The sequence below is a fragment of the Strongylocentrotus purpuratus genome, unplaced genomic scaffold (assembly GCF_000002235.5).
Source record: "Strongylocentrotus purpuratus isolate Spur 01 unplaced genomic scaffold, Spur_5.0 spur5_scaffold_14, whole genome shotgun sequence".
In the NCBI taxonomy this organism is placed as follows: Eukaryota; Metazoa; Echinodermata; class Echinoidea; order Camarodonta; family Strongylocentrotidae; genus Strongylocentrotus; species Strongylocentrotus purpuratus.
The window spans coordinates 1815249-1829959 of NW_022145599.1; the positions used below are offsets into that span (position 1 = coordinate 1815249).

Below are 14711 nucleotides of genomic sequence, written 5' to 3' on the forward strand. Positions count from 1 at the left end.
AAAGAGAATTTTGAAGAAAAATATTTAATTCAAAGTAGAGAAAAAAAATAAGAGTTAACCCCCCCCCCCAAAAAAAAAAAAACAACAACAAAAAAACAACAACAACAACAACGTTGTCTGCCTGTGTAGCCTATTGCCTTGGTAAACCATGGGATAATAATATGATTGCTGGGCCCTCAGGGAAAAAAGTATTGGTAACTGATGAGATAACCTTGATGTGATTCAAAGAATGAATGACTATACTCCCTTATTCAGCGAACTTGAGTTGAGTTTTAAAATCATTCAAAAGATCAAATGCAAACTCAGTACTGTGTAAGTATAGTACTGAAATCTAGATCCACTGACCACTGTTGCTATATATGGTACATGCAACTGTTCACTGTTTATTTGATTTACCTTGATTTACCTTGATGTTGGGCTTGAAGTATAATTACTAATTTGCCCCTCTCCAGCGGGATTGAATTCTGTGTGTACTGGGGATTGCGCCTATGTCCGAGCATCTGATAATACAATATAAAACTGAAAGCCAGACTGCTGAGAACACAGCATTCTTCCAGAATCTTGGTTAAAGGTAACAGTACAGAAACATTTCATATGGGTTGGACAAGTCATAATGAGCTCTATGCTTTTCGAGGTTGAATTTGAATGAGTTTACAGATGGGCTGTCAGTGACATACAAAAGCTGATTTTATCTTATTTTTTGTTTCGAATACAGGCTCGAGGTCAGGTGGAGTAAGCAACAGTCAGGCCTGTGATATGATCACCTTCAAATGTGCTTTGATATGAATGAAATAGTTATCAAAATTTGCTGAAGAATGTTGATGGCTTGGATCTAAACCAAACATACACCAAAGTGATTGACTGAAATCATGGATTGTGTCCCTATAAAGAAGGCAGCAAGGAACTATTGTTCAGTGGAGAGCTGGAAGAATCGTTTCCCGATCACCAAATGGCTGCCTGGGTACTCTCTTGGTTACTTGGTCAGCGATATCGTGGCTGGATTAACGGTCGGATTGATGGTCATCCCACAAAGCTTAGCTTATGCCAGTGTTGCTAAACTCCCCATCCAGGTATGGAGAACATTGGATATATTATAGTCTCAGGTTTTTAATTGGTCATTCAGTTAACCATTGGGGTAATGGTCGGATTGGTGAGAAAACTTTTAATCTCGGCTTTGAGAGCCTCAGTTACCTTGTGTCTAAAGTTAAAGGGCAATCCATCCCTATTAATAAATTCTTTTGTATGACAGTAGAAATTGAGATAAACAGAAAGGCAAAAATTTGAACTAAACCGGAACAATAATAAGAAAGTTATGAATGTTTGTCGTGTGTAAAATTATCATTCATCTTTGTTTTTCTCCCTTGAGACACTACTCAAAATAGCATACCGGTATTACTATCCTGAGTCATATATTTTTGAGAAATTTAGATTTTAATCATTTTGTTTATGGGAACAAATGGGAAAGTTTCCCCCCACTTCAGCACAGAGACATTACCGCTTCAGCCAATTTGATGAGCCCATATCATAAAGATTCCTGTGATTTCTACTGAAAGTTAAAGTAAGTAAGGTAATTAAGAAAGTGCTTCTAAATTATTTTTATCTCACAGTATTTATGGTGTAAATCTCAAATAACTTTAGATTATAATGGAGTGATGCATATTGTTATGTTCTAGTATGGGTTGTATTCGTCGTACATGGGTTGCTTTGTCTACTGTATTCTTGGAGGAGCTAAAGACGTGACCATAGGACCTACAGCCATCATGTCTCTTCTGGTCTCCTCTTATGGCAAACAAGGTCCTGATCAACATACTGGCATCCATGAGCCCTCCTATGCCATCTTACTAGCATTCCTGTGTGGCGTCATACAGCTCATCATGGGCATATTTCATCTAGGTAAGAATCGATTCACCTTTAGCATTTTATTATTGTTGGTTTAAATTCAAATTTGATAGGTCTGAAACTAGGTGTTAAATAGGATTTCCCTTTCCATATCAACTTTTCAAAATTATGCTTCTGTATCCAACATCCAACATCCACAAACTACAAGAACAAAAATGCATCATTTGCCAACTCTTGATATATGTTCTTTTCCTTTTTCATTTCTATATTCAAACCCAAAATTACAGCAAAATAAATATACAAATCTTGACCATCTATTGATTTTGTTCGTGAAGTGAGAAAGACACACCTCTCCAACACAAAAAATATTTCATTGTTTGTTAATTATTTTGTTGTTGTTGTTGTATGTCTGTTTCTTGTGCGTTCACTTTTTATATTTATATCCATTATTATAAATAAAGAGAGCTCCTGACAATTTCCTTCATCTATTGATAATGATCTTCTTTTTATGCTAGGAACCCTAACTGGTTTTATCTCAGCATCAGTGGTGGCAGGCTTCACTACAGCATCGGCCATCACCATTGCATTTGGACAAGTTAAACATATACTGGGTATACATTTCTCATCGGGAAGCTTTGCTGAAGATGTTTATAATACCTTCAAACACATTCCTGATTCAAAGTAAGTATCCACCTGAAATATTTGTTTAATTTTATAGTGAAATAATGAGAGACCTGAATGATCATTCCTTTATGATACCATGTACATGTACCAGTAGTTCATGTTTGGTGCACACAGTTTGTTATTGTTAATTTGTCTGCCTACGTTGATACTACACTGTATTGAACTTTCATATTTCTATTGAGATAGGTAAGCAGCTACCCACATTGCATTGCATTTTCTGGACAGTGAATATGAAGAAAGCATTGTAGCACATCATTAATTTGTAAATCCTGATAGTTATATCAATTAATTATTGAGAAGCAGGATTAGAAATAAATCTGTAAACATACTTAAAGGAAAGAAATTAGATTTATTAATGTTTCATGTTTCTTTTCTGTAGTCCTTGGGATGTCCTTCTTGGAGTTATCACAATAGTTGCTCTAGTTCTACTTACTGTAAGTCAATCAACCAGTTTGTCTTCACTTTTACTAGAATCTTTAAGTATTATTGAAAATCATCTCTTAGACCGAAATTTGATGGAAGTATTTCAGTGATGACGTGATGAAGCAAATTTTTTTCCTCTGATTTTTGTACCATGATATAATTATCTAAGTGGAAGCTGTATATATGAGCATAAAACTAAGGTCACAGATAACAAAATGCTTTGAATAGATTCAAGATTTCATGATTTTACTAATTTACCTCTTTCTTCAGCGGGATTGAATTCTGTGTGTATGCCCTATATGCCAGAGAAATCCTACAGAATTCATTGTACAGTTTATGATGCAGAAATTCATTGTGTCAACATTATTGGACATTTATATTATCTATCAAAATAATTAATAGGTAAAAGGTAATATATATTAAACATTTTTTACACGTGTAATTTGTTTTAGATCCTTCTCATTTGATGTATTCTCCAAATCTTTTATATCATCAGCTGATTCAAAAAGACACCGTCGTTTGGGAGAAGAAAGGTTGGAAAGATGCTTCCATGGCAACCAAAGTTTTATGGAAGTTCTTATGGTTCATGGGAACAGGTATCAATCTCTCTCTTTAACTCTCATGTCTTATTGTATGATATTGGTTTCTAACTATGGTTATTAATTTCTTTGTTCATAGAAATGATGCTTTAGGAGTACAGTGTACTCATTTTATTGTATTATTATCACAATTTATGAATCTGTTTTGAATTTCGAGAATCAAATGAAAAGCTTTTATAGACCTGTGCAAACATGGTAGATTTGATATCAACATTTTTGTTGGCTATAAGTAACTTCTGTGGCAGTCAAATGTTTTAAGAAAGTATGATGTTGTCACATGGGGACTTCTGAAGAAAGCTGAACGATCCATGTCTTATCTATGTAGTAGAATAATAATTACACTTTTTAATCCTCTGCAGCCCGTAATGCCATAGTTGTAATATGTGGTATGCTAGTAGCTCTAGCATTAGAGTCCTCGGGTCATGCTGATGTCATCACCGTGACAGGTCACATAAACAGCACTGGACTTCCTGCATTCAAACCTCCAGACTTCCATCTACCAAATATATTAGGGGTAAGTGGCTTTTCATTGATTTACATGTGTGTCGTTGAATAATGTAGATGGATTGGCTAAGATGAGAATGTGAGGATTTGTTTTAATCATGTACCTGACTGCTGCTATGGTAACAAGTGTTTTACCTTGTGTCTCATGTCTGCTGGGTTCAAAGGATACATGTAGAATTTGGGCAAACAAACTCCTTATCAGGAGAAACTGTCAATATCTTAATTCTGAAAGATAATTATGTCAGGAATACTAAGTCTTCTCATAAGTTGTTTGAATAATATAAAATGAAAAATAGAAAATACTTGTGACTCTGTGTTGATCATTTCAATTATTTACTTCTGAAATAAGTCTCCCTCTCCTATATTTTTAAATGTGCTGTCCTCCATGGTTTGAGATATTATAGGCATTTTTCTTCCTCTAGTATAATTAGCACAATTTGTTCAATCTAACTTAAATGATTCATCTAGTCATGTTTCAATTAATTCCTTCTCATTTTTTTTCTCTACAGGTTTTCAATATTGGCATTGCTTTAGTACCAATTATTGGATATTTTGAATCTATCGTCATTGGAAAAGGATTTGGTAAGCTGTTTGTTTGATTTTTTATTTGTCAGTGCAGACATTTCTCACCAGTTGTTTTACCTCTTATTTCATGACCTCAATACAGTACAAATGTTGTAATGATTGTGTATTAAGTCTTTTATTCTCTATGAATTTTATGTTGCTTTTTTTCTTAAAAGAAGAATATGTTATCTGCTTTTGAAAGTCTAGAAAGTCTGTGTATGAACAAATTGATTGTGCTTGCATTGCTTTATATGAGAGAAATATATGAAATGAAATATTTTCTCTGATATTTATAAAACAATACCAGATCAGATTACAACATTTTAAAAATAACTTTCTTATTAATTTTATTGATGCTGTAATACATGTATTGTTCAAGTGTATGGATGCTTCATCTTTCAGCAGTTAATCAGCTATTTTTTTTTTCTTTTTTACAGCTCGTCAAAGTAACTACAAAATTGAACCAAACCAAGAACTAGTAGCAATAGGTAAGTCTTTAATTTGTTGATTTATAGATGGTATAGTTTTTGTTGCAGTGGTGTTTAGAGTATTCTGAGGAATCCTGTTCAGTGTTAAAGCCCTGTGTGCTGTTATCAGGAGGTCTTGCTAATGTATTTTAAGCTATGTATAAAGATGATAATATCTGGGGCTGGAGTGCAAGAAAAGTTTTTTTTAAATCAAAGTCAAATCATATTCAGGAGCCTAAATATCATGACTTTCATGGATAAGGTACTTGTTCTATTTCAACAGAATGTTTAATGTTATTGTTATTGTAAATCTAGAATAAATTGGTGTTACGTGATATTCTTTCTTCTTTGATAGGTGTGTGCAATATTGCCGGCTCTTTTGTGCAAGCATATCCAGTAACAGGTAGTTTCTCTCGGTAAGTGCCCACTAAAGTGTTTGAGATTTTTGTTTATAATACATCAACAAAAAAATTGCAAAATCAAATTCTGGTAATAATGATCAGAATTTTTGTTATTGAGATTATGAATAGAATTATTAGTGTATTGGTGATTATTTTACGCGACTGATAAGAAAGCAAGCTTATGTTTGTTAGTAAGCAACAGAAGGACCGATCGCATTAGGTCCTCTTCGAGGGACCTAGTAATGAGGATTAATGCCTTACCAAAGGGCACTAGCGCATCGCCTTGGCTTCGAACCCGGGTCGCCGGATTACAAGACCACGGCTCTACCGACTGAGCCATCGCGCCTCCTCCTCCAGAAGACGAAGTGATATTGATGGGAGCAATAGGAGGAAGTAAAATTACAGGGAGAAGGAAGTGAAAGAAGAAAAGGAAATTGGAGATGAATTTGGAGGAGGAATAGAAGAAAAGAATTAGTTTAACTACTTCTGATACGCTATACTCAATCTCATTGTGCACATCTTTTTCATAAATTGCGCACATCTTTTTCATAAATTGCAATAAGGGCCTTGTACATGTATTAGAGACAATGCACTTTTCAAATGTTTTGTTTGTTTGTTTATTTCTTACTTTTAGTAATACTGCTTTGATCTTACAGAGCAGTGTTCATACGCTTACGAGTATGTTTTCCCGGGCTGTAGTGATGTTAGCCATTGCATTCCTAACACCTCTCCTATTATTACCCTGTCCATCATCTATCCTCTATAGGACCGCTGTAAACTTTCAGAGTGGTGTTCGTACCCCTGCTGCTGGTATCTTTACCGGTGCTGTGGTGATGCTTGCCCTAGCCTTCCTGACACCCCTCTTCAGATTGATCCCCGAAGCCACGCTTGGTGCAGTCATCATTGTAGCTCTTATTAAACTCATTCAGCTTCCAATCATCAAAAGACTATGGACAATTAGAAGTGAGTCTATCATTATCTCTTCAATTTAAGAAGTTTTCCAATTACTCTGTTCAAGTTTTGAATTATAAGATAAATTCAGTAGGCAGCTTTGTGGTTTGCTGGTATCACAAATACAAAACATCTTTATTAGCTGGAAGCCTGGGAAGTTCAGATTTATGGTAGTGGTAGGGGAAAGTGGATATTTTGATATACCAATAAAAGCCTAGAACATAATTTGTAATTTTGTATTATTTTGTGTAAAGGAAATAATTTGGAATTTGTAACATCAGGTGTTTGGTTTGATTAAAGTTTGGAATAATATTTGCTTTGTCGCCCTGGTTACATCATATTTCATTCATTTATCCAAAACATAGAATTTGGTATCCTTCAAGGTTTAGCAGGGTAAAAACAGCCATTTAGCAATAATGTTTACCCAAAGCACAATGAATGGATGTGTAACTTGAAGCCTATGCATCTTCTTATCCCAATGCTTAGAGTTGGACCTGGTTCCATACCTGGTAACTCTGGTGGCATCACTAGGCCTAGATGTAGCCTATGGAACGCTGATTGGTATAGGGGTAGATCTAGTGATCTTACTCTTCCCTGTAGCTAGACCATCTATCAAGATAGACTCATCGTCACAACAGATTAATGATCTTGAGCTTTCATCAGCATCACACTCACAACAACTACAGGTCAGTCATCATTCAATCTAGTATACTGTCGAATAAAAACTGCATTTGAAGCGAGAAGTGTGTGTTCTTTCTTTTCTGAAAATGAAGAGATTATTGGTCTGTTATTTTAGTAAACAAAGAATTAATGGCCGAGTCCACAGAAAAGCAGTGAATGAGTAAAAGTTTATCAAAACTTGAGGATAAGTTTTGGGGTATATTACATACTTGCTCTTTAATTAAAACTGTAGTATTGTAGTTCATTCATTATCAGCAGGTTTATCGAATACCTGCGACTCTTAACCCTAACTGACTAGGTTCTCAGGAAAGAAAAATCCATTAATTTGAACATATTTAAATGGGTCTATTCAGCGGAGCTATAAGTTTGAAATAAAAAGAAAAAAAGGATAGTACCTTTTGCATCTCCTAAAGGTACAATAGATTCAATCAAAGAATGTCAGCGTATATTGGATAGTGTTTCACTCTTGTTTGCACACTCAGGTCGGGGCGGAGTCCGTTGCCGTGGTAACAGTAGACAGTAGCATCCGTTATCCTTCCATCGATTACATCAGTGAGCAGATCACAGAACTTAGCTCCTCTGTAGACCATCCTACCAAACTAGTCCTGGACTTCTCTCGTGTTAATATGATAGACTACACAGTGGTCCAGGGCATGTCTGATCTCATGGTAGACCTGAGAAGAGCTGGAGTTAGGGCTGCTTTCGCCAATGTCTTGGTGAGTTTAAACCTATTCTCTATTTTGATCAATCATCAAGTTACATCCATGGAGGATATTTCATTCATAGTTTTCCTAAGTTTAAGATATCATTAATATTGAAAGTTCAATTTGTTGATAGTTTTTTTGTTATGAATGTGAATTTATGTGTAGCATTGCAGTGTACAAATAAAAACTTAGCCATCAATACCATTAATTTCCTGATCTTAAAAAGTGGTTAATATTTCCATGTTTACTCATTCGCTCTTCTCTACGCTGATTTAATGAATTTCTTTTAGTTCATTCATCCTCATTTCTTGATGTGTGTTTTGTTCTGTCTTTGCTTAGCCTTCAATCAAGGAGCAGCTGAATAAAGGAGATATTTACCAGCTTCGAATGTTTGACTCGGTTCAAGATGCCATCTGGAGTCTAGCAGAGAACACTGGGGAGGATCTTGAACCTGATAACAATGGTGATGTGAAGGCCTAGCTACATTTGTCTGCATCATCAGTCCTTGTTTCGTTGATTTGAATCATTCCATTTAAACCCTTTCAATTCTATGAATGGCTTGAGCTGCCTTGATTTTTACCATCCATTTTCTCAAGCTGTGGGGTTGGATGTTACATTCCTTGATGGCCTTTCTCCAAACCTTCCAATCTTCAGCATCCACCTGGATGGATCAACAGTTTGTGAGAGAGAAGCTAGTGTTCTTTAATTCTAAATAAGCTCATGAATTGAAACAAAACACTGATTGTACAAGATGAATAATGAATGAAAATAAGGAACCAAAATGAAGTACTTATATCCTGAAATCTTTTTGACTCCTGAAATCTTTTTGACTCCTGAATATGATTGTAAACTTGATGGCACAGTAGAGTTTGAAGGACTGATTGAAAACCACATCACCCTTTGATGAAGCACAGTGGCTATTAATGAAAAAAATATTCATGTATTCTCATTGTGGAGCACTAGGAGTGTCATAGATTTATTTATATATTTATTTATTATATTAATTCGGCAATTCACAAAAAATATAACAATGTAAATATAATTAAACAAACATTAAGAGAATGTCAATTATAAATGCACAATCTTCCTGGAGGTCCTCTGAGTGCATCAGTTGGCTGCCGGGGAAGAGAAAAGCAAACTTAATCACTGTAATCGTAATGGTCCCTCTTCCCGACCAACTCATTGGTGCACCCAGAAGACCTGCAAAATATAGCATGAAGGTAATTAAAATGTATAAAATTTCATAAACAAACCAGCTGACAAAAACAAAGCACAAGGAGGAAATCAAATTAATATGTATGATGACACTAGGTCATGACACGATACTGAACATTAATATGAGGAATTAAAAACTATTGCATAAAATGTCAAGTAGGTAAACTGAAACCATGAAGTATAAAACTGAGAAAAGAACAAAATGTGAGATGAGCCCTATACAAGAACCCACTATTATAAGTATTATTATATAGTTATGTTCCATGCTTGCATACAGGATGGAACAGGATGGAACATGAACTACTGCATGTCCTACAACAGTAACTGTGCCTCGTTTATTGTAAAGAAAATGTTTCTTTAGCAATTGAAATATTACAATCTTTCCTTTTGGTCAGGCAGTATTTCATACATTAACAGTATGAGTGATTCTGAGTTTGATAAGTCTTTCATGGAGATTTTATGCTTTAAACCTTTGATTGCTTTATTACTAACTAGTTTTGTATAGGTTATGGTATTAATACAATTAAAAAAAGTAGGTTTATTTTGTAAAACATGTGTTTATATAAAGATTTCATGACAAAATTAACTTAGTATCACTATTTTTTATATTATACAGTACCTGTAGGCTTATTTTTATACTATACTTGTTTTCCTATTGTATCCTGATGATAGCATTGTGACCTACTTTTTGAAAGTAGATGTATCATAACTCTCATATTTATAATTGTATACACATAAAGAGGCATCTTCATTTCCCAATCTAACATTTTTAGAAAATATTGAATTATATCTGTTGTTGTTCCTTTTATAAAATTATTTTGATCAACATATTCCACTTTTTCTTTGAATGATACCTTAGAACAGATCAATGCACATGTTGATTGTGACAACCGTTGGTGTATATTTTTGAAAAACTGATGGCAATAGATACATTTGATCTTACTACTTAAATGTTAATGCAAATGATTACATATAATACTTTGTAAAGCTTCAGGTAACTGTAAATCCACATGTTACAAAACTCTTTACAAGTGGAGTTATGCATATAGTATACTATATCATATTACACTAGGCCCCTGTGATCTGGACAGTTTGAATGTGTGCTTTTCTATGATTATGTAATGTGAATATTTTCATGATATAAAATGTTTTGAAAAAACACAACAAATTAAAATTTGCTATCTTTTATAAATAATAAACATAAGTTCAGAACTTGTTTTGTTTTCTCTCTCTTTCCATGTAGTCATAAGTATGAATTGAGCTTTGTTCAATCATGTCCTGGTGTTCTTCCATTGAAATAAGAACTATTACAGGTAGGTATATGAATGGTTACAGGTCCCCTAAACTTACTTACCTCTTCAGAACAATATGTAATTCATTCTTGCAATTTGGATGAAGGCTCAAACCAACTGTCTGTCAAGAATTAAGTTTGAATACATTGAAGAAGAAAAAAATTTATAATCGATGCCAATTTACCCGAGATTGATATCACTCTTTTACTTAACTTTGCATATATGTCTTAAAATTACAACCATGAATAACTTGAATGTCTACTGCACTTCAGCCTTAAAAATATTTCTTTAGCATTCAATAAGTGACACATTCACAATGTGTAGGTAGAACCGCACTATAAAAGAAATGCTGTTAGACATCAAACCCTTGCAGCAAGGATTTGTTTTGCTGTCCCGGTCCTTTATATTCATTCGGTTACAGCAACATTTTCAGTACAAGGTTATTTCTGATGAGTTTGATATCACAAGGTATCACGAGGTCCTCTGCACTTTTATTATTCAATATACATTTTGGAAATCTTCCAAGTCCAATTCAAACATTACACTGGACTGCAACTGCTGACAATTCATCATGTGATTTCATTGTCACTACATTGCCCACCGTCCAATTATTAGACATGTGGTGCTGAAGTTATTGCTAGTCGGTATCATCTTTGCTTCATTCCCTTGATCTGCTTGTTCATTGTCATAGCAACAAGAAGAGCAATCATTGCTATGGTGATAGCTAAGAGAGTTACTACAGTCACTGTTAAGCTATGCCTTTCCTGTCCTACTGGTACTCTGAAGTCAAGTTCTTCATATGTTTCCTGTGTAAAGAAGGAGAGGAAAGGAGATACACCAAGATTAGTCTAGATAAGAAGAATTCAATAAAAGAATACTAAAACATTATCTCTACTACATCTTAAGAAGATTTTGGGGCAGAATATTCTTTATACAAAACATGTACATAGATTTAGATTGAAAGAAAAGACGGTAGAGAGTTAGATACACAGAATACTATTAGAAAGATGATACAAGTATTTGGGAATGTGCGAGCATGGGAAGAAAAGAACAATGATCGATGAGGGAGAGAGAGAGAGAGAGAGAAAGACTGATAGGATAGAAAGGAGAGAGCGAGAGAGAAGAGACAGAAAGGTAGGGAGAGAACTGATGGTTAAAGGTTACAATAAAAGAAAAACTTGAAAGATTATTAAAAGGTAAATCTTTGAGATGAAAATATAGTAACAGAGATTTCACAAGGGTCAAATGAGATACGGTAAGATGCTGGGATCAATACAAACCCATGCACTCACCATGGTATAATCCAGTGGTGTCCATGCGCAGAGTGTGTGATTAGCTGCTGTGCATGGTGCTTGGATCAATCCTGTGTCATTAGAACAAGCATCTGAAGGGCACACTGGATGATACATTTACATGAGAAGAGTAAAAGAAGAAAGGACAACCTTGTTAATGAACACAATTACCTTTCAATCAATAAATCACTTTTTTGTTTGTTCGGCATAGAAATATAATCAAAACAAACATCCATACAACCAAACAATGAAAATGCAGAATAATCAATATCATCAGCAATGTATAAAAATGTTTCACTTTAAAATTTGTATAAAACGCAAAAAGGAGAGCTTTAAAAAATGTACCGGTATACACTTTCGTGTATGGGATAATTTCTACTAACTCACTAGAAAATAGAAATATTAAAAGAATTATAAAAATATAAAAATATAAATTTACTGAATCTAGTAACACCATGCAATCATGGTGCAAGTTTTCAATAGTTACTCTTGACAACTATATGTATGTTTGCTGTTGTTTAAATAAATTATATTTTCTGATCATGCAGTGTCTGTGTTAGTTAGACTAGCTCGCTTTACTATCAATACTACTTTTCAAAGACTGTTGGAACAAGTTATGATGATATTCAGAACAGATGAGGTAATAAAGCTTGAGTAACGATCAAGTTTGCATTAGGTTTAGGGTTAGGTACCACATCAAGTCCAAGTTTTGTGTTAAAGAGTTAGATAAGGATTTAGAAACGGACTACTGAGTAATTGTCTCCCGAGCACATTGAACTACTGTATATATTAACTCTAGTCAGCTCAAAGTCCTACCCCACCTACCTGTGCAGTGCATGAAGAGCTCAGGAGGTGTCAGATAGACCTCTGCATGATTCACTTCCGGGTCATAGGATGGTGCATGGTACCTGAGATGAGCTGGTAGATCGATGAATGCAGTCATGTGACCAGTCATGTGACCAGTCATGTGATCACTGGTAGATGGTTTGATGTGAGGTGTATAGATAGCTATTGTGTGGTTGGGAGAGAGATGCTCAGGCTTCTCTACATCTATCTCATCAAGGGTTAATACCTAAAAGGGAAACAATAGGATAAAGATGTAACTTAGTGATGGGTGATTGAAACAGAACTGCATTTCACAAAGAATTATGTTAATTTGGTCACGGGTGAATAGTTGAATGCATGATGAAATGTCAGAGAATAAAATGTAAAAATACAGAAGAAACAAGGTTGGTATTTCATACTGACCTACAAATTAAACATTTGAATTTTGTGCCTGTTTTAACACAATACTACTGGAACCAGTGGGATTGAGCAAATTCAGTAAGCCATTTATTATTTAATCATTAGCCTATAATTTGGCACATCAAAAAATGTTGAAAAGCTTTTGGTTGTCGATCAACACAGATTATTTTGATTCATAAACAGACACACATATATAATGTCAATGAAATATACTCACTGCTGGAGCGCCAAATTCCTGCAATGTTTTGAGTCGATAAGGATCTACATACATCCCTTCAGGCATGTGTTCTAGGAGCATAAACCTACACTGGTCACAGGAAGACTCAACAACAGCACTCATATTGGTTAGAACACTCCTGACAGAGAAAACATATAAAAAGAAGAAAATTGTATGAATAGCTTTCAGATAAAAGTGAATTCAAAATCAACAACTTTATCTTTATCATTATTAAATAAATTATTATTAATATTACTACTATTGTTATCAATCATATCATCATCATCATCATCATCTATATAATTAAATAGGTATCGTTAAAGCTAAATTAAGTTTGTCAAACTTTGCAATACTTTGCAGTATAATTCAGATCAATATACAAATTATATTCTGCACTATGCAAATGTGAAACATATACATGTAAGCCTCTATATCTTATAATTGCACAACATATAGTTTCAGTCTACCTGTGAAATCCTTGATTTGCACTCTTCCTGGATAATATCACATCAGAGGTTGAGAGAAAACATGGTACTTCACTGGAAGGCACACCTATAAAAAAAAAATTAAAAAAATTTAAAGTTCAAAGTTCAGCTCTTTTCTGGATGCCATCAGTGCCCATGAGAGGAGGACACTGGCCGCTGCATGGTGCTATACAAGAAGCCATCATTATCATGAATCATAAACTTAAACCAACCATCGTAAGCCTGAATCTGATGACCGGGGTAATAATATGTTCCGCGCCTAGAAACAAAGTATTAGGCGCATTATAAATGTGAGCTATTATTATTATTATCCTAAGTTAATTTACTTAAAACATGCAGGCTTTGGCTATAGCTTTACAATAAGATATGTGGCACGCACAGTATTCAGTAAAGAGAATGTTTGTGACTCTAGAGGCCTAGTTAAGCAGGTGCAAACAAAAATAATGGCAAATTTACAACAGGCCATGATGTCGATGCATAATGATTTTTTTTTTTCCCTCCACAGGGATTCTATTGATTTTCATTTGAAACAAACGATGATAATGATGGTAATATTATATTCTGTTATATTGATCATAATAATAATAATAATAATAATAATAACAACAATGATAATACTATGATTAGTAAGAAGGATGAGGAGGAAGAAGAAGATCGAATTAATAATTAAAAGTAAGTATAAAATGTAGCTTAATAAATTGCCATAATTCATAAATAGCATAAGTAATACAGTTCACTACATTTTCCAATTCACAATTACAAGCAAATTAATTTATCATGACATAACTAGAACACATAATTAAGGCTATATTCAACAGCTCACCGTTTGACAATCTTTCATAAGAATTTTCTAAAGCGTAGCAGACGACACTTTCTCCAAGCCAAATGAAGAAAAGCATTGTCAACAAGGCAGATATTCTGTGGCAGCTACACGCGCATAGAGGCATCACATCTAACACCATTTCTGAAATTTACTTGGAGTACCGCTGAATTCACAAGTTGCTGAATGTGACCATACAATATAAATCAAAATTCACCGTCAACAAAAGTGTAATTTTCAACGTTTTTCTTCTGCGACCGTCCACCGAGTCATGCAGTCAATGCTCATTCAGCTCAGTTAGGCAAATGCTCCTATCGTAATGAAATTA

General features: G+C 34.4%; 1 protein-coding gene and 1 long non-coding RNA gene across 2 annotated transcripts; one reads left to right on the forward strand and one right to left on the reverse strand.

Moving 5' to 3' along the window:
- The first annotated feature begins 695 nt into the window (after positions 1-695).
- On the forward strand, positions 696-9144 carry LOC584469 (sodium-independent sulfate anion transporter). The gene is made up of 13 exons (XM_030983955.1): positions 696-1070; positions 1674-1893; positions 2355-2520; positions 2903-2957; positions 3443-3542; positions 3905-4059; positions 4559-4631; positions 5051-5101; positions 5436-5496; positions 6248-6444; positions 6919-7118; positions 7596-7829; positions 8157-9144. The coding sequence occupies exons 1-13, from the start codon at positions 870-872 to the stop codon at positions 8295-8297; spliced, it is 1854 nt and encodes a 617-aa protein (XP_030839815.1). The 5' UTR covers positions 696-869; the 3' UTR covers positions 8298-9144.
- Positions 9145-9492: 348 nt separating this feature from the next.
- LOC584417 lies at positions 9493-14688 on the reverse strand. Its single transcript, XR_004063877.1, has 6 exons — positions 14387-14688; positions 13546-13630; positions 13079-13217; positions 12442-12688; positions 11617-11720; positions 9493-11130 (listed from the first exon to the last, which is right to left on the reverse strand). It is a non-coding gene; the product is annotated as a phosphatidylinositol-glycan biosynthesis class X protein (long non-coding RNA).
- Positions 14689-14711: the final 23 nt, after the last annotated feature.